Raw genomic sequence first — 20100 nt, 5'->3', positions numbered from 1 at the left:
TTGCCCTACCTATGTACCTGGGGATTCTCTTGCCTTTTTGGAAGTCTGAGGTCTTCTGCCAGCGTTCAGTAGGTGTTCTGTAGGAGTTGTTCCACATGTAGATGTATTTTTGATGTATTCGTGGGGAAGAAGGTGATCTCTACGTCTTACTCCTCTGCCATCTTGAAGGTCTCCCGAGCTACATACTTTTAATATCCTCATTTGCAGTAGATACTGTTGACCACCCACCCAGATCCCTTTTACAGGACTGGTGCACCCACAGCCCAGCTGCTGCAGGTGTTGCTTAATAGTTCATACCTCCACCTTACTTGGAGGATTGCCCTTGACTGAAGAGAGGCACCCAGCCAGCCCTCCAACTCCTCCTTCCCACACCATGGGTAGTCAAGGACTGCCTGATATGGGAACATAATAGCCCAGCCCCTCAACTCTGGGCAGGACAACCTCTGTGGTCCATCCATACTGCAGAGTGCCCTGCTGGGTCAGGCTGAGGCTGAACTTCTGAAAACTCTCTTTCCCCTGCCAAATGCTGTTTTCTTTACTCCCTTATAAATTTCTTCTAAGGGCACTTCCTCAATAAATACTTGCCCAAGAATCCCCATCTCAGGCATGGCTCCAGAGGAGCTGATTTTACAGATGATGAAACTTGAGACAGAGAAGGGTAAAGTGATTTGCCTAAGGTCAAACAGAAAATGGGAAAGCTGAAGTTTGAAGCCAGACAATCTGGCTCCCAGCCTGCACTCTTCCCCACCAGTGTAATGACTACTTCTCCAACCTCCTTTTTGGCCACCTCCTTTCATAGGTGGCTGGGTTTTTGTTAAATTTGGCTTAAATTTTAAAGAATGAGTTGATGCATGGTTTGAACAATACTTTTACTATTGAAATAAGAGACTGAGTAATGAATTATTCACCTTGGAAGAATAAAGGGACATATTGCTCCTTCTGGCCACAAGGCAGTCCTATAGGGGAACCCCACTATGACCATAAAGTAAGTACTGCTCAACCAGGGGGCACAACAGAGGCTGATAACCCAGCCCCCCAACCACCCATCATGGTTTTAGGCCATCATAGGGAGAAACCAAGCCACATAAAAGAAGTCGAACCCATCCAAGGATAACTCCTTGGGGAGCTAGACTCAGAAGCAGCACACATGTGATCCACCACACTGTCCTCAGAAAGTTGTTCAGATCATATCTCATATCTGAATTAGGCTACGAAATTAATACTGGGAAATTGTGCCCGTGCAAACAGCCACCTGTGGGAATACCAGCTGGGTTTATGTATGCTTGCAAGTACTCAGTTGGGCACTAAAGGAAATCGGGCCCTGAAATGGCCAAATTGGGGTCCTTTTGACACTCCAAAACGATTTTGAGTGTGAAGTTAAAGCCGGCAGTCTTCTGGATCTGTGCCTGCAACGTTTACCAGAAACAACAGTGGTAATATTTTTCTAAAATTAGATTAGCAGGGGAAAATATTTGTAGGGCTAGCTCCATGGATCCTTTGGAGAAACATCCAAGTTTTTAAAATTTTAGAGAGCTCTTAAGCTGTTGTACCTATTCTAATTGGTATGTAGATGCCCCAAAAGGCTTCAAAATTCCAAAATAGCCTCATTGAAAGATTTGTTGTAGAAGGCTACTGAAAGTAATGATATAAAAGGTACCTAAAACTTTAACTACTGTTTCTCTCTATCCTTCTTTGAGTACTCATTCTAGTAATCTTCTGAATTGCCTTTCCAGTCTGAAGACACTATTAAGTGGTTACCTTTAGAAATGGGACCACATGAGGCTGTAGGCAAGCCTCTTCGTATCAAAGGCCAAACTGAGGGTCATAGTTAAACCCAGGGGAGGATCCTCAAAAGTGTTTGTAAGTGGATTCCCAAAATGGGAGGCCACCAGTGTGACTGGTGGAGCCTGATAGGAATTGGAGCCTGATAGGAATTGATTTTTGGGGGAGGGGCACTTCTCCCCTAAGCTAAATGAGGGAAAGTAAAACATTCTAACATAGATGAATGGGTGTTGTCAGTCCTTTGATATCATTGAGGTGGCCACCCAATTCTTTGAGGAAAAAAAACTGTCCTTGTTTTACAAGTCTAGTCTTTACAGGACCAGAGGTGTGGATCCAGAAATAATCCAAAGCCTACCAATCCTTTTACCACTCCCCAAACCTCCCCTATTTATCATAAGAGGCTTGTAAGTGTTGAGGGAAAAAATTTGTTTTCTGGTCTTATGGGAACAAAGTCATCCTAGAAGGAGCTTGCCTTTCTCCTCCTATGCCTTTGAGATGCAAATGTTTTACCTGATTTTTCCAGGAATGCTTATCTCTGCTATGTTTTTAAAATGCAAATTCCAGGAAAGGGGGTAGGTAATTTGGAACTTATCAAGGACAAATAGAAATCTTAAGTGTCTTTTCCATAAATAGTAGTAAAAAGTGTTTAGCCATAGACAGGTGACCTTGATTTGTTGCATCTGCTGGAAACCCAGTGTGTATCCAACCTCTTTTGTAACTGATCGATTTTATATTGTTGTACACGATTCATGACTGAAATTTTGGAATGGGAGCTGAGGTCTCTGTGAGTGTTTGTACGTAGCTATATGTGTGTTGCAGATGTGTGTTGCAGATGTGTGGTATTGCCAAAATTAATTTGTAAAAGAGCTCTACTTAATTGGCTTAAAGGAAATTAAGTGTTTACAAAAATACTTGGAAATATAAAAGAAACTGGCCAGAATGAACTTCAGGTTCATGTGATCTGAAAAATGTTCAGTATTGAATTAATATCTGGTATTAAAGTTAGCCTAAGCTTGTTGGTTTGATTAATATGGACACGTCTTTAGAAAAGATGTTGCAGGAAGGAATGGGGCACGAAAGGATGGTCATGTCCCAGGTCTCGGGCGAGTCTCTGGAATGGCCACCGAGTGTGGGTTCTTGGCTTCGCTCAGGAAAGAACTCAAGAGCGAGCCATGGTAAAGTGAAAGGTTTATTCAGGGAGATACACACTCCATAGACACAGTGTGGGCCATCTCAGAAGGCAAGAGGCCATGGGAGAAACACACTCCACAAACAGTGTGGGCATTCTTGGAAGGTGAGAGGTCCCAGGGTATATATAGGGCTGTCAGTTTCTATAGGGGTGGGTAATTTCATAGGCTAATTAATGGGAGGAGTATTCCGGCTATTTTGGGGAAGAGGTGGGGACTTCCAGGAATTGGGCCACTGCCCACTTTTTTGACCTTTTATGTTTGGCCTTGGAACTGTCATGGCACCTGCGGATGTGTCACAGTGAGCGTATACTGAGGCTCAAGTCTACTTGTCTGCCATCTTGGACCTAGTTGGTTCTAACCAGTTTATGATGCATCCCTGGGCTATGTCATTCTTTTAAAGGTTGTGCCCTGCCCCTTTCCTGTCTGAGTCATCAATATTAAATATAATACTTTCACTGTACCTAGGTTTACTAGAAATCAAATAAGACCTTATTACTGTTAAAGTTTGTCAGCAAGAAAAATAATGGTATGAAAACGTTTTAAGTAAATAAAATAGAGGTAAATAAGAGCTTTAGGTAAACTCTTTAGGAATAACTGTTTTGGGAATGTCTACTTTAAGGATAATATCTCCAGATTTTGGTAACCTGAAACAAAACTAAGTTAAACTACGAGAATTTCTTCACTATCTGGGTGATTACAAGTAGAATAAAATACTAGAACATTAATTGATGGGCAGGCCTAAGTTTACCTACTTTTGTCTTATGAGAAACTGAAGATGTTTATTAGATACATGGCTTGTATCACATTGAAGAAAGAAATTCTATAAGAAGGTGTATGTTTCTAGAGGTTATAAAATACGTTCATAATTGTCAATCAGGAAATGCTGGTATGACAGTTTATAATTACTTGCTTCTTGGTTTTTGCTAGAGATTAAGATTCTAAGGTTAAGAATTATAAGGGAAACATTTCAGTATGCAAGGAAAGTAGGACGTGTGTTTTCAGCCAAAAAAAGAGGAATGAAAATGTATTTTGTTAAAAAAAGGTCATTTTGTCCTAGAGCTGGTTGTTTCTAAATGGATACATAAAGTTGTCAAATGTTTGTGGAAAGGGAACACTGAGAGTTTTGTACATGATCAAGATTGGCCTAAATTAGATAAGATTGAACTTAATTAAGAAAGTGAATTTTAAAAGTAAAGTGGTACAAAACCTGAATTTGGTTCTCTGAAAGGACAAAGTTTTCTTAAAATATTGAACTGTTTTTGATAATAGATTGTGAGTTTCTTTGTGTTTAAGTGATCTGTATTTGCTAGTGAGATCTTCTATTGTCACTTTAGTTAAGTGAATGGGTGTTGTTTCACAGTGACCTGTGATTCTATTTGACCAAGTGTTGTAAAACTTCTTGATATTTTTGACAAACTTCCCAAAGATAAAATCCTAAATGAAGCTCATCTGACCTCTAGCTAATTTTGAAGTTTTCCAAAGGGTCCCTAGAATACCTCAAAATATTTGTTTTCTCTCCATCTCAGAGAGAGGAATATTAAACTACTTAGGCTTCTTTGGTATGTTAAATTACATGGGAAGCATTGTCAAATAGGTGGTGATGAAACTTCTTAGATTGTACCCTATGGGTAAATGTTACCAACATACATATTCTAGAAATTATATGGAACTCCTAAAATTCTGGTAGGTCCTGGTAAAAATTATATCAGTCATAATTTTAGTAATTATCTTAAATTGTTGTGTGTCACAGCAGTAACCAAGTTTTCCAATTGCATTATAATCAGGTCTTTAACCTTGACTTTTTAAGTCTTTTGACATTTATAGGCAGTTATCATTGTACTCTTTTTGCAAAATGCTTCATCTTCAAGAAGATCCACAGAGAGTACTTTTTGACGTGAACAGATTTCTGATAATTTTCACATCATACTGCTGAACTGGGTAAGAAATTAGAATTCTAATAAACTGGATGGCTTCATGTAACTGTTACCAGAAGATTAAGATCAAGGACTAGTCTCACACAGGAGTGGGTGAACAGACTATGGTTATAATTTTTGGTTTTTGTCTGAAATATTACTGGGTTTTAATCTGTTTTCCAGATATAAGGAAACCTTTAAAATATACCTCTGTAAGTAGAACTGAAACCTTATCTTTTCTCTCTACCAGATGCCTCCAGAATTTGGAAACGCTTAGGTTCCCAGCAGCTTTATCAGGCCTGTAAGGAAGGCCACCTCCTAAAAGGTACAGGAAACTCACTGTATTTTGGGGACCTTGAGAAGAGAGGAATTCGCCTAAATCCATCACCCAAATCTATAGATATCACAGGTTGAATGTATGACATACCTTTGGTATGGGTTTCCTAGCCCTGAGGTTTTTAAAGTTCAATCTGAGGTTCTTTATGAAAAGTTCCAGCACAGCCAATTTAAAAGTCTATGTGGTCAATTACCTAGACTTATTTTGCAAACAAATAAGTCTTAATTTGGCTATATTTTGTAGAAATGAGGGTACTTTTAGAGAGAAAAAGATTGTTTCAGTGAATACAGAATTATAGTTTTGTTAATTGATGTCTGTATTTACTGGCGAAGACTCACTTCCCAGATAACTCCTTGTTAATTTAGTCATTAAAAAGACACTGTTTCTGAAGTTTATCACAGTAATCTAACTTTGGAAGAAGATCAAGATGCATCATGACCTGCAACCGTTATGCATACTGGAAAAGACATCAGATAAAGGACTCTTTTGGGCCACTTCGGAGGGGACCTTATCAGACCTCTACAACTGAATGAACTGCAACTCCAATTTCTGACACCTGACTTAGACTAAGACCAGCACTACCAGACCAGGATGAGAATATTACATCAGAAGTAGACAGCTGACCCAAGATGCCAGAGCAGGTCTGTATACTGATTACTTTGACAATTGCTCATACTTTTGCTAATGAACCAAATGTATTTCTTGGGCTCAATCCCATGCAAGTTTCAAAAAAAAAAAATCAATCCAATTGCTGGGTTTGTGGCCAAGTACCAGTACTCCCAGGTTGCCTTGGTGGATTTCTCCTCTCCAAAGCTCTAACTGGATGGTTCTTAGACATTTTATTTCAAACGAAACTCTAGCACCATGCAAGCTAACATTGCCACCAATATCACTAACTGATACCCTCTTACCTGGCCAATTAACGGTGCATGTTCTCAACCTGGCCGTAATACTCCTTTTTTATTAGATGTTGAATATTGGGTAGCTCCTAACAGGACCCAATGGATTTACTGAACAAGTTTATGACCTTGGCTCTCTCCCCAGGTTGGTTAAGAAGATAAAAAACTGGTTTTCCTTGGGCTCAAGGTCACCTATGGCTACCGTGGAAACAGCCCCTGTCAATCTGTAATGTGAGTACTCTGGTTACTATCAGTTTTCCAAATGGCATGAACATTTATCCATGATATTTGTTTACTCATCTTATGACCCATGAAGTGTCAGATTTCTGCTCTGAACAATCCTCTTCCTAGTTTAGGGGAAATACTAGGAAAATGGTTTTGTTCAGGAGGATTTTGGCTTAAATCTTTGCTAATGATATTGCTACTACTACCAATTTAGTTTGTGGAACTTATAAGTTGATACTTTCCTGCCTTTCATGCTGTGTCACCTACTCGTACTAAGATAGTGTCTAAATGACTTGAAACTATAGATCACATCTGTAGTTCTATATAAAATAATGGACATACCCCACACCCATGTGAGGAAAATTGGCTTAAGTCTTACTGGACAACTTAGAATTGAATGTCAGTCCTTGCCAAACATCCTGCTAGTACAACTGCCCCGAAAGGAGAGAATCGGGCCATTAAGACCAGGCATCAAGGGACAGGCAAGCAGCCATCCTGGTTTTGAGGGACCAAATATTTGATCACCTAACACTTTCTACTGAAAGATTATTTCACAATTTCCCCCCATTGATCATTAAAGGTCATATTTTATGGCAAGACAAGAAAAACTTACAACTTTTCTCTGCCCTTTGGTGGCCTCTCTCCCCACTACTATGCATTGTGTATCTGCATTATGCATCGGCCAAACCTTCCCCATTGGCAGAGATACCTGCTCAACCATAGAGAGCAACACTCTCCTAGCATCAGAAAGACAACTCCTTAAAAGATAGTATTCCTTCTTGATCTTGTAAGGGGCCAAGATGATGCTTAGACTTGGATTGTGTAAACTGTCAACAACACGTCATCCAAATGTATAGCCTTCTGTCTCAACAAAATTCTATAACTGTGCCTTTACTTCACTTCTCAGAGCTTTCTGAGATGCTCTTCCTGGGTTGTAATATCCAAATTTGGCTCGAATAACAGTTTCCATTCCTTAGGTTGACTGATTTTTGTCAACATCTCATAGTGGCTTGCTTCCTCCCATATGTCAAAATGTTTCAAATACTACCTCCTCAGAGACCTTTCCTGACCCCAGCTGTCCTACCTAGCATAGCAACACTATTCCCAACTCCTTAGTTTTACTTCTAGCATTTAATATTTGAAATTATGCATATTTATATTTTGTCACTTCACATTAAAATGAAAATTCCCTGAGGGCAGGAATGTTTTGTAGCTCATTTACTGCCATATCCTCAATGCCTGGTAACATACATGGCACAGCGCAGGAAGGAGTGCTGTAACCGTTGATCGAGTGGAATGAATTCTCTTCTCAGAACTTGTGCAGGGCTTGTAGAAATCTTCTTGCGTGTTCTTAATCTGGAACTGTAGTTATTTAATGCTTATTCATCCCACAAGCCTGTATGCTCTCAGAGGACAGGAATTATGGCTTATTAATTTAGGGGTACACAGGAGGCATTCAAATAATGGCACTACCTCTAAAACTCCAAATATCAACTGTAACTTGTCTTTCCATACAGGGACTATTATCAGGATTTCATGTGAATAACAGTATTATTCAGAAGGAGGAAAATACATCACATTTAATTTATAATGCATTCCTCTGCATGTAACGAGATACAGTAAATACAATTAGGTACTTATCTTTATTTTTAAAACAAAGCCATTTTCAAAATATTAAAAAAATAGACCTCTTTTCAAAGAACCATTTAAATGTGGCTTTGACAGCCACAGTATTTTATTTATAACAAATAGATGGTACTGCAAAAAGCATTCATACATGTTTACGTAAATAAAAATGTTAGTATCATTCTGGCACCTTTTTGGGGCAGGCCTTTATATTTATAGAAAAATTACCATAACTAAAAAGTAAAATCAATAATGGCCTTTAGTGTAATTTGTATTTAAACCTGAATTTGAGCAACCAGTGTAGATTGGTAACTTATTTGGGATCTGGACCCACATATCTGAAATCTGAAGTAGAAAGCTAAAGCTTCTCATTTCCATACAGTTTGTCAACAAATGTACCCCAGTCATTCTAGTATCTATATAAGGTGATCTATTAGCAACACCAGTAAAGTGATTTATAGACAAATATGCTAAGTAAGGGCTGACACAGCTGGATCCTAGTTCAGATTTTATAAAAAGACACTAAGTACCTATGCCGAAAAATAATGTGAATCCAGGATTACATTTTAAATGATGAAAGAGCTTCTGGGAAAAAAAATTAGTGATGGAATGACAACAGGTGTCAGGTACTTCTCAAATTAAGAGAAGTACATAACTGCATTCCAAATGAATTAAAACAAAAGCACATTTACAGTGGATTTTTTTTCCCCACCAAACTTTCCCGTTTCAAAAATGGTCAGGATTTGGGCAACATCTTTCCCAGCAAACACTTGAAACAACAATGACATCTTTTAAGAAGCCATTTTTTTTGCTATTGCACAGAGGTTGATTTTAAAGCCAATACAGACAAACGAGTTCAGAAAAAGGAGCGGTCTTCAAATCCATTCAGCAAATGCTGCAAATCAGCTTCTACTTGGACAATGAAATGGAGAAAATCTGTGAAACTCTCCATTTGGTGTCAGTTTTACTGTTGTGTTGCTGGCAACCATTTCAGGTAGAGGAAGCCAAGTCCCATACGTATGGGGAAAGCAAAAGCAGAAAAACATTGTGAAGGCTTAGCAGTTCTGTGACTTCTAATGATTATAGACCGAATTCAATTATGAGCCATGTTGCTGTGCAGTATTCTTCTGAGTTACATGTCTCAAATACAAAGGAGCACATGGCTGCCTTGGGCAGATGTACTGGAATTATCTTCTTTTAGTTTACTTTTTCTTTTCTCTAAGGCCAAGTAAAAAATGTGAGATATTTTCATATACCACAAAGGTAATACAGCAGGCTGGAGTCACTCTAATCAAATTGGGAGCAATTCCTTTGTAAAATCCACCGATGCCTTCTTTCCTTCAGAGAGAGAAAAAAAGGATATATACATATATACACACATGTACTTAATTTCCTACAGAGCTAGCCTGAAGATAAAATCATAAACATCTTTCAAATGCCTTTAAATGTGTGAACATGTAACAGTATTAGCTGATCTAATGTAGGCATTAAACATCTCATAACTAATAAAAATGCTAGACAACACTAAACATAGCACACAAAAATAAAACTTTATTTTCTTAATGCCTAGAATTGGAATAAAGCCTTGAAACTTTTCACTTACTTTCTCAATATATATATTTACTAAAGTGAACTGAATTTAAATGTTTAAATACTCTGTTCTGGCCTTTTAGAATTAAAAAGAAACGTGGGGATGTATACCTATAACAATTTAAACATCCCCACACTGAAGACATGCATGTCTTCCATACATGGAAACAAGTGTTTGCAAAAGTTCTGCTACCAGTAGCAGATGTGGGGCCTTTTCTCCTTTTCTTTTTTTAAATTGGAGTATAATTGCTTCACAATGTTGTGTTAGTTTCTGCTATGCAATGAAGTGAATCAGCTATATGCATACATATACCCCTCACTCTTGGACCTCCCACCCCCCCCCATCCCACCCATCTACATCAACACAGAGCAAGGAGCTGAGCTCCGTGAGCTATACAGCAGGGTCCCATGAGCTAGCTATTTTACACATGGTAGTGTATTTATGTCAAACCTAATTTCCCAATTCATTCCATCCTCCCCTTCCCCCCGCCAACATGTCCACACGTCCATTCTCTACATCTGTGTCTCTATTCCTGCCCTGGAAATAGGTTCATCTATGATTCCACATGCACGCATTAATATACAATATCTGTTTTTCTCTGAGTTCCTTCACTCCGTATGACAGACTCTAGGTCCATCCACATCTCTACAAATGACCCAGTTTTGTTCCTTTTTATGGCTGAGTAATATTCCATAGTATATATGTACCACATCTTCTTTATCCATGCATCTGTCCATGGACATTTAGGTTGTTTCCATGAGCTGGCTATTTACAAATAGTGCTACAATGAACATTGGGTTACACGTGCCTTTTTGCATTGTGGTTTTCTCAGGGTATATGCCCAGTAGTAGAATTGCTGGGTCGTAGGGTAGTTCTATTTTTAGTTTAAGGAACCTCCAGACTTTTCTTCAAAGTGGCTGTATCAATTCACATTCCCACCACCAGTGCAAGAGGGGTCCCTTTTCTCCACACCCTCTCCAGCACTTATTGTTTGTAGATTTTTTGATAATGGCCATTCTGACTGGTGTGAGGTGATACCTCACTGTAGTTCTGATTTGCATTTCTCTAATGGTTAATGATGTTGAGCATGCTTTCATGTGTTTGTTTGTTGGCAATCTGTATATATTCTTTGGAGAAATGTCTATTTAGGTCTTCTGCCCATTTTTGGATTGGGTTGTTTGTTTTTTTGATATTGAGCTGCATGAGCTGTTTGTGTATTTTGGAGACCAATCCTCTGTCAGTTGTTTCGTTGGCAAATATTTTCTCCCATTCTGAGGGTTAGTCTTTTCGTCTTGTTTATGGTTTCCTTTGCTGTGCAAAAGTTTTAAGTTTCATTAGGTCCCATTTGCTTATTTTGTTTCTATTTTCATTACTCTAGGTGGTGGGTCATGAAAGATCTTGCTGTGATTTATGTCAAAGAGTGTTTTTCCTATGTTTTCCTCTAAGAGTTCTATAATGTCTGGCCTTACATTTAGGTCTTTAATCCATTTTGAGTTTATTTTTGTGTATGGTGTTAAGGAGTGTTCTAATTTCATTCTTCTACATGTAGCTGTCCAGTTTTCCCAGCACCACTTACTGAAGAGGCTGTCTTTTCTCCACTGTATATTCTTGCCTCCTTTGTCATAGATTAGATGACCACAGGTGCGTGGGTTTATCTCTGGGCTTTCTATCCTGTTCCATTGATCTATCTTTCTGTTTTTGTGCCAGTACAATACTGTCTTGATATTGCTCCAGCTCTGTTTTTCTTTCTCAAGATTGCTTTGGCTATTAGGGGACTTTTGTGTTTCTATACAAACTGTAAAACTTTTGGTTCTAATTCTGTGAAAAAAAAAAAAAGCCATTGGTAGTTTGATAGGGATTACACTGAATCTGTAGATTGCTTTGGGTAGTATAGTCATTTTCACAATGTTGATTCTTCCAATCCAAGAACATGGTATATCTCCCCATCTGTTTGTATCATTTTTGATTTCTTTCATTAGTGTCTTTTTTTTGTTTTTAAGACTGTTTGGAATTTACTCTCTTAAATAAGAATGGTAACATTTGTTAAAAAAAAATTAAAAGTACAACACCTTACTTTCACAGTAACGGAAAAACAAAGTTACGCAATTAAATAAAAACTCACAGAGAAACACACCAAATCTCACAACAGCACAGGTTAAAAACAGAGGCAAACGCAAGGCTTCACAGCAGGAAGCCTGGAGGTGGACAGGCACACCGTTCTGGCACAGCTCTGACCTCTGTACCACGCCTGGGGACCCGCCTGCCGCCCTCTACCCCAAGCTTAATGGACCAGGAAAAGTGGGGTGCAGAATCCCTTAATTCACTGGTCAGGTCTTCAAGGCCATGCTGAGGCCCCTTTCTGGAGAGACTAAGGATTCCACTGTCCTACAGACATACTAAACACCAAGAGACACCAGGGAGTTGTGGTAACAGACCTGGGGTGGGGGGAAGGGGCAAACACAGGCCTGAAAGCAAAGCGGTCCCCTGGGGTTCCTGAGCAAGAGCCCTGCTCCCCTGGTTTGTCTAAGTCACCTTTCTGGGGTTGGGAGTGTGCAGTGCTCACTTTCTGAGACACTTGCCCCTGCGGTCCCCACCTCCCCTAGGGTGCCTGGCTACTCTGCTCTCCCCAAACCCCGACCGGAACACTAAGCCAGGTCAGTGGCACAGTCCCCAATGTAAGCCAGAACCAAGGAACAAGAAGCTTGGGAAAAACCTTCACTAGTATTGTTATTATTATTTAGGGCACAATACATAAACGTGTACTTGTATATATGAAACTAAACCAGTGCAAACATATGTGTGTGTATATATATATATATATAAATGTTCACACAACACCATCTACTTTGACTCTTGGGGTAGGGTTGGGGAGGGAAGCTGGATTCGGATTCTCTTTGCTTTTCTAATAGGCTTTCCAGAAATGCCTATAAGAGAAGAGGGCTTGGGAAGCAGTGGGAAGATCTCGTAACTTCCTCCTGATGGCAGGAACCCAGGATCGTACCGCGTGGCTATTCTAGCTGGTGTGGGAAAAGCCTGCATTTCCTAATGGCTCATTCAGCATCCAAACTATGGAACCCAAAGGTGACCATGCAGGTCATGCACCAGCCACAGCGAGGCAGCCTTTTATGCTAAGATCCTCTTTCCATAAGACGACAGACAACGAAGCCTTTCTCCCATCCCATGTCTGTGACCTGTACTGGAAGCAATGCTCTTCTGTTCCCTATGATACCCCAAGCCGGTACACTTCAGTTTTGGTTACCCACTATGTGAGGTGTAAAGGGGATTCCTCTGGATGAAGAGAGGATCTAAAATCCTTCAACCGAGGGCCTTGTATTCAACGAGAAAACATCCCACTGGGGTTTTTCTTTCTCTGCCTGTTGTAATCCAAATGTTTCCTCTAGTCAGGGAAGGTACGATGAGGCCAGGGTAAGAAAATCTGTGCCAGGTCCACTGACCTGCAGCAGAAATATAAGAAGCTTTTGAAACAAAGCATTTACTGATTTTGAGAACAGAAAAGAGGGTTTCTACATGAAAAGATGCTAAACCAGGCAGCAGCTAGAGGCCAGGTTGCCAGAGACAGATGATGCTGGACTAGATTCTAACTCACGGGTTGTGTTTGTGTTTTTGGCAACAGCAGTCATTTTGGTGTAAGAGGAGAAGAACATAAGGGAAAAGACGGAAATGCCCATCAGTGTCTTAGTTTTCTGAATACAGGTCTTCTTGTCTCCTTAGGTAGGTTAATTCCTAGGTATTTTATTCTTTTTGTTGCAATGGTAAATGCGACTGTTTCCTTAATTTCTCTTTCTGATCTTTCTTTGTTAGTGTATAGGAAATTCAAGAGATTTCTGTGCATTAATTTTGTATCCTGCAACCTTACCAAATTCATTGATTAGTTCTAGTAGTTTTCTGGTGGCATCTTTAGGATTATCTATGTATAGTATCATGTCATCTGCAAACAATGACAATTTCACTTCTTTTCCAATTTGTATTCCTTTTCTTTCTTTTTCTTCTCTGATTCCGTGGCTAGGACTTCCAATACTATGTTGAATAATAGTGGTGAGAGTGCACATCCTTGTCCTGTTCCCGATTGTAGAGGAAATGCTTTGTTTTTCACCATTGAGAATGATGTCTGCTGTGGGTTTGTTGTATATGGCCTTTATTATGTTGAGGTAGGTTCCCTCCATGCCCACTTTCCAGAGAGTTTTTAAATCATAAATGGGTGTTGAATTTTGTCAGAAGCTTTTTCTGCATCTATTGAGATGATCATATGGTTTCTACTCTTTAATCTGTTAATATGGTGTATCACAATGACTTGCTGATACTGAAAAATCCTTGTATCCCTGGGGTAAATCCCACTTCATTATGGTGTATGATCCTGTTAATGTATTGTTGGATTTGAATTGCTAGTATTTTGTTGAGGATTTCTGCATCTATGTTCATCAGTGACACTGGTCTGTAATTTTCTTTCTTTGCGACATCTGTGTCTGGTTTTGGTATCAGGGTGATGGTGGACTCATTGAACGAGTTTGGGAGTGTTCCTCCCTCTGCAGTTTTTTGGAAGAGTTTGAAATGGATAGGTGTTAGCTCTTCTCTAAATGTGTGATAGAATTTGCCTGTGAAGCCATCTGGTCCTGGACTTTTGTTTGTTGGAAGATTTTTAATCACAGTTTCAATTTCATTACTTGTGATTGATCTGTTTGTATTTTCTAATTCTTCCTAGTTCAGTCTTGGAAAGTTGTACCTTTCTAAGAATTTGTCCATTTCTTCCAGGTTGTCCATTTTATTGGCATAGAGTTGCTTGTAATAGTTTCTTATGATCCTTTGTATTTCTGTGGTGTCTGTTGTAACTTCTCCTTTTTCATTTCTAATTTTATTGGTTTGAGTCCTCTCCCTTTTTTTCTTGATGAGTCTGGCTAAAGGTTTATCAATTTTGTTTATCTTCTCAAAGAACCAACTTTTAGTGTTATTGATCTTTGCTATGGTTTGCTACATTCCTATTTCATTTGTTTCTGCTCTGATCTTTATGATTTCTTTCCTTTTACTAACTGGGTTTTCTTTGTTCTTCTTTTTCTAGTTGCTTTGGGCATAAGGTTAGATTGAGATTTTTCTTGTTTCTTGAGGTGAGACTGAATTGCTATAAACTTCCCTCTTAGAGCTGCTTTTGCTGTGTCCCACAGGTTTTGGGTCGTCGTGTTTTCGTTGTCATTTGTTTCTAGGTATTTTTGAATTTACTCTTTCTAGGTATTTTTGAATTTACTCTTTGATTTCTTCAGTGATCTCTTGGTTATTTAGCAGCGCACTGTTTAGCCTCCATGTGTTTGTGTTTTTTACAGTTTTTTTTCCTATAATCTAATCTCATAGCATTGTGGTTGGAAAAGATGCTTGATACAACTTCAATTTTCTTAAATTTTACGAGGCTTGATTTGTGACACGAGATGTGATCTATCCTGGAGTGTGTTTTCGTCCGCTTTCAGATGGAATGTCCTAGAAATATCAATTAAGTCTATCTAGTCTATCCTGTCATTTAAAGCTTGTGTTTCCTTATTTATTTTCAGTCTGGATGATCTGTCCATTAGTGTAAATGGGGTGTTAAAGTCCCCCAGTATTATTGTGTCACTGTTGATTTCTCATTTTATGGCTGTTACTATTTGCCTTATGGGTTGAGGTGCTCCTATGTTGGATGCATATATATTTATAATTGTTATATCTTCTTCTTGGATTAATCCCCTGATCATTATGTAGTGCCCTTCCTTATCTCTTATAAGAGTCTTTATTTTAAAGTCTATTTTATCTGAAATTAGTATTGCTACTCCAGTGATTTCCATTTGCATGGAATATTTTTTCCATCCCCTCCCTTTCAGTCTGTATGTGTCCCTAGGTCTCAAGTGGGTCTCTTGTAAACAGCATATATATGGGTCTCCTTTTTGTATCCACTCAGCCAGTTTGTGTCTTCTGGTTGGAGCATTTAATTCATTTACATTCAAGGTGATTATCGATATGTATGTTCCTATTACCATTCTCTTAACTGATTTGGGTTTGTTTTTGTGGGTCTGCTTCTTCTTTTGTGTTTCCTGCCTAGAGAAGGTCCTTTAGCATTTGTTGTAAAGCTGGTTTGGTGGTGGTGAATTCTCTTAGCCTTTGCTTGTCTGTAAAGCTTTTGATTTCTCCATCGAAGCTGAATGAGATCCTTGCTGGGTTGTAGGTTTTTCCCTTTCATCACTTTAAATGTATCCTGCCACTCTCTTCTGGCCTGCAGAACTTCTGCTGAAAAGTCTGCTGATAACCTTACAGGGATTCCCTTCTATGTTATTTGTTGCTTTTCCTCTGCTGCTTTTAATATTTGTTCTTTGAATTTAATTTTTGTTAGTTTGATTACTATGTGTCTTGGTGTGTTTCTCCTTGGGTTATCCTGCCTGGGACTCTCTGTGCTTCCTGGACTTGGGTGGCTATTTCCCTTCCCACGTTAGGGAAGTTTTCTACTATAATCTCTTCAAATATTTTCTCGGGTCCTTTCTCTCTCCCTTCTCCTTCTGGGACCTCTATAATGCGAATGTTGGTGCATTTAATGTTGTCCCAGAGGTCTCTTAGGTTGTCTGTCTTCATTTCTTTTCATTCTCTTTTCTTTATTCTGCTCCTTGGCAGTTATTTCCACCATTCTACCTTCCAGCTCACTTATTTGCTCTTCTGTCTCAGTTGTTCTGCTACTGATTCCTTCTAGTGTATTTTTCATTTCAGTTATTGTGTTGTTCATCACTGTTTGTTTGTCTTTTAGTTCTTCTACGTTTTTGTTAAACATTTCTTGTACTTTCTCCATTCTATTTCGGAGATTTTGGATATCTTTACTCTCATTACTCTGAATTCTTTTTCAGGTAGGTCGCCTATTTCCTCTTCATTTATTTGGTCTTGTAGGTTTTTACTTTGCTCCTTCGTTCATAACATTTTTTTGTTGTCTCGTCCTTTTTGATGGGTGCGGCTGTGTTCCTGCCTTACTGGTTGTTTGGCCTGAGGTGTCTAGTACTGGAGTTTGCAGGCAGTTGGGTACAGCTGGGTCTTGGTGCCAAGATCAGGACCTCTGGGAGACCTCACCCTGATTAATATTCCCTGGGGTCTGGTTGCTCGGGGGCTCCTCTCATCCCCTTAGGTGTCTGTGGTCCCCCACCAGTGCCTGGTAGGTGTCCTAGTTGTGAGGAGTCACGAACTCCGCGTCCTCCTAGTCTGCCATCTTGACTCTGCCCCCCCCTTGGGGCCTTCTTAATTCTATTAAACTAGGTTTTTTATGACTTCCTATGTTCAATGCCATTCAAATATTCTATAATACCTAAATTTTAATTAATTTGTCAAGGTACTTTCACACATCTCATTTGATTTTTATAAACAACTCTGTCAAACTAGATATTCAAATTTTATAGATGAAGAAGTCGAGGCTCATGGTTTTCTATGGAGTAAATGGGATATGGGGAGGAAGGGTCCATCAGCCATGTTTTCACCACAGACACTGGTCTTTGCTATAAAACTAATGATGTCAACTGCACGGTTTAAGATTTACAAGGTACCTCCTAAGAGCCATTTTGATATACCACATACTCTTACCTCCATGTCTTTGTGATTACATCCAATACACCATTGTAAAACATGTGTTGATCCTGCAGACGAGCTCTTACAACTTGGTATGGGTATGTTGCTGCCACAGCAAATATTTTGGATAATGCTGCAACTGATATATATTCTGCCGTGCTCTAAAATGACAACAGAAAACATTTTTCTTTAGGTAGGGTTTCTTTAAAAATATAGAAGTAAAATTTACATAGGGAAACCAACACTGAAGTGGATCCACAAGTGAAAAATACTGTTTCCCCTCTTGAAACAAGGTCGTTCAATGGGGTTCTATTTTTTACAGTTGTGTGCCATTATCCTGTAAAATATTTAACTATAAATTAAATTAGTGGCAGAATCAGTACTTATCATCATAGCAATACTACCAAAGTAAACGTGACAAAATTTCCATCTATTAAATGCCCATAAAAATAAATACCAGTGTTTTTTCAAGTATCACCTTACCAACTGTGCTTCTGGTAATCTATTGGTATGTTGGTTGTATTTCAATTTCAACAATTCATATGCCATAAACTGAAGGGCACCATGTGATGTTCCAAACAGCCCAGGAATAAACCCCTAGAAAGGAACAAGTGAAGAAAAAAAAAAAAAAGCTAAACTAAGCGAGTTTCCAAGGGACCACAGCTTCCGGGGAGGGGAGTAAGGAATGAGTGACCTCAATGTGTGACTTAGAGAAATGGTTACTCAACAAAGTTTTATTTTAGACAGTCCTTCTCACACCCACCAGTGTCACGATGATACTTCTTATGGTAATGAGGATAAACAGTTTAAAGTACAATTTCAATACAGATTTCGGTTGTCATTAAATTGTTCCTTGCCTAAGTCTGGTTTCTTTTCAGGACTGAGTACAGGTCATTCCGAACTCAGACAATAGAGCCAAGGGAAATTACAATTGTCAGCTATTAAAATATGTTGATAATAATTCATTACCTTATACAATCCACGCACACCTTCATACTTATATATTTTCAAAAGTGTATCAAACATTCCTTTATATTGTCGCTGTGAGGCATTAACAACACCATCGTACTGTAACATAAGGCGAGTTTTTGTTACCCATAATGGGTTGGTAATGCAGAGGGTCATGGCTCCTGAAATCAGATTTAAATAATATTACTCAGCATACAGGTACTTTCTCACTTCTGACAAGCTGAATTAAGAACAGTCCATTTATATAAAGAATGGGGCTGTACCTGCAACAGCAAGGTGTGGTCCCTGAGGCACAGACCTAGGGTTAATGGGTAGACATAGTTTTTGGTGGTCTTAAAAAGTTCCCCATGTGGTTAGTGAGAAGTAAATTTAAAAGGTGATGAAAATGTGAAACACTTTCCCTTTGAGGTGTGAGGGTAGCAAAGATGTCCTGGCTCCTAAACAAAGTGGCCTAGTGTGGAGAACAGATCGAGGTCCTGGGAAGCAGATGCTGATAAGGAGATACATATACTTAGGAGGAGGACACAGTACAACCCAGAGGGGCTGAAGATTAGGGGGAAAGGACCGGCAATCCAGCACCTCAATCATCTGTGCATGTGCACACGTATACCCACCCCAACTTTATCACCTTCTTCCTCAAACCCACTCAAAGTAGCCACAACACCTCAAAAATTAAATAACTATGTAATATCAAAAGAAATATTTACATTCTTTACAGAGAGTGATGATTTTGTTAAAAAAAATTCAAATGGTTAAGTTTCTCATTTGCCAAGTTTCCTAAGTAGTCCTTTATTCAACAAGTATTTATGGAGTCTTATTGTGAGTCAGGTCTCTGCTAGCAGCTAGGTATTCAAAATGAGCAAGATAATTCTTGCCTTAAAAAACAATCAGTAAACATTAAGAAACCAAGGTGGGGAATTCCCTGGCAGTCCAGTGGATTCAGCACTTTCTCGGCCTAGGACCTGGGTTCAATCCCTGGTTGGGAAACTAAGATCCCACAAGCCGTGCAGCACGGCCAAAAAGAAAAAAAAAAAAACCACCAAGGTAACAAGGTATCAAAGTAGGAGTTAAAAGACTTATGAGTCCTACTTTGTTTTTCCTTCTGAATATTACACATACATAAGGCAATTAAACAAGACTATTAAATTGTTTAATTTGAAAACTGAAATCATATTTTAATGGAAGAAACACTATACCAAATCATCTTAAATCATTAGAGAGTCGTAACCTTTCTAAATATTATACCCTTTGAGACAAGTAAAATTCTTGAAATCTATCCAGAGTAATCCATCAGAATACTTGCCTTCTAAGAAATTTCATGTGATAACTGATTAGTATAGTTAGATGAGCATATTTAAACTCAGGTGTTCATAGGAAAAAAAGCAAATAAAGAACAAAAGTGAAAATCAAGTTGGAAGTTGATGTTTTATATTTCACACACTACCTTACCAGCTTCAGCAGCTGAGATGAGATATTCTGTTGCCTCTAACCTTTCTGCTCTTCCTTCTGTCTTATATGATTTGATGGCATTGTAACTAAAAGAATTAAACATGAACAGTTGTATAAATATTTGAATGGGTGACATAAAGCAGTAAATTCTATTTTAAAGTGTGGGTAACTTAAAAATACCTCAAAAGTAGAAGTCAATACGTAATCCAACTACAAAACAAGACCTTTTTCAAATAATGGATTTACTGGAAATGGTTTACTGTAAGACTATACCATCTCTCCCCCCAGATATGTAGCTGGCAATACATATGTAAAATATTTTCATCACATGTTCAACCATTAGTAAAAACAGCAAACAGGAAAACTGGAAGCGGGAGGGTGTACTGGTGCAGCAATTGGGCAGACAAAAAAAGGGCAGCTAACTATTACGTTCAGATACTGTGGTTGGCAATTCTGATACCTAAAACACTCCACGGATCCCACCTAACAGATTAACAAGGACCATAGTGGCACACAAGAAATCATAACAAAAGATAACACAAAC

General features: G+C 38.8%; 1 protein-coding gene across 1 annotated transcript in view; it reads right to left on the bottom strand.

Moving 5' to 3' along the window:
* Positions 1 to 7984: 7984 nt before the first annotated feature.
* Positions 7985 to 20100, bottom strand: part of SLC25A32 (solute carrier family 25 member 32) — a 49387-nt gene continuing 37271 nt past the window's right edge. The window contains exons 3-7 of the mRNA XM_029222418.1: positions 19557 to 19642; positions 18108 to 18268; positions 17622 to 17735; positions 17154 to 17299; positions 7985 to 9310 (exon numbers count right to left, since the gene is read on the bottom strand). Of these exons, the coding sequence (XP_029078251.1) occupies positions 9175 to 9310; positions 17154 to 17299; positions 17622 to 17735; positions 18108 to 18268; positions 19557 to 19642 (643 nt within the window). The 3' untranslated portion in view covers positions 7985 to 9174. The remainder of the gene's footprint in view (positions 9311 to 17153; positions 17300 to 17621; positions 17736 to 18107; positions 18269 to 19556; positions 19643 to 20100) is intronic.

The sequence above is a fragment of the Monodon monoceros genome, unplaced genomic scaffold (assembly GCF_005190385.1).
Source record: "Monodon monoceros isolate NGI ecotype Baffin Bay Population unplaced genomic scaffold, NGI_Narwhal_1 Super_Scaffold_14, whole genome shotgun sequence".
Classification (NCBI taxonomy): domain Eukaryota; kingdom Metazoa; phylum Chordata; class Mammalia; order Artiodactyla; family Monodontidae; genus Monodon; species Monodon monoceros.
Note: the sequence above shows the minus strand (reverse complement) of the source record. Positions and strands in the feature narration are given on the sequence as shown.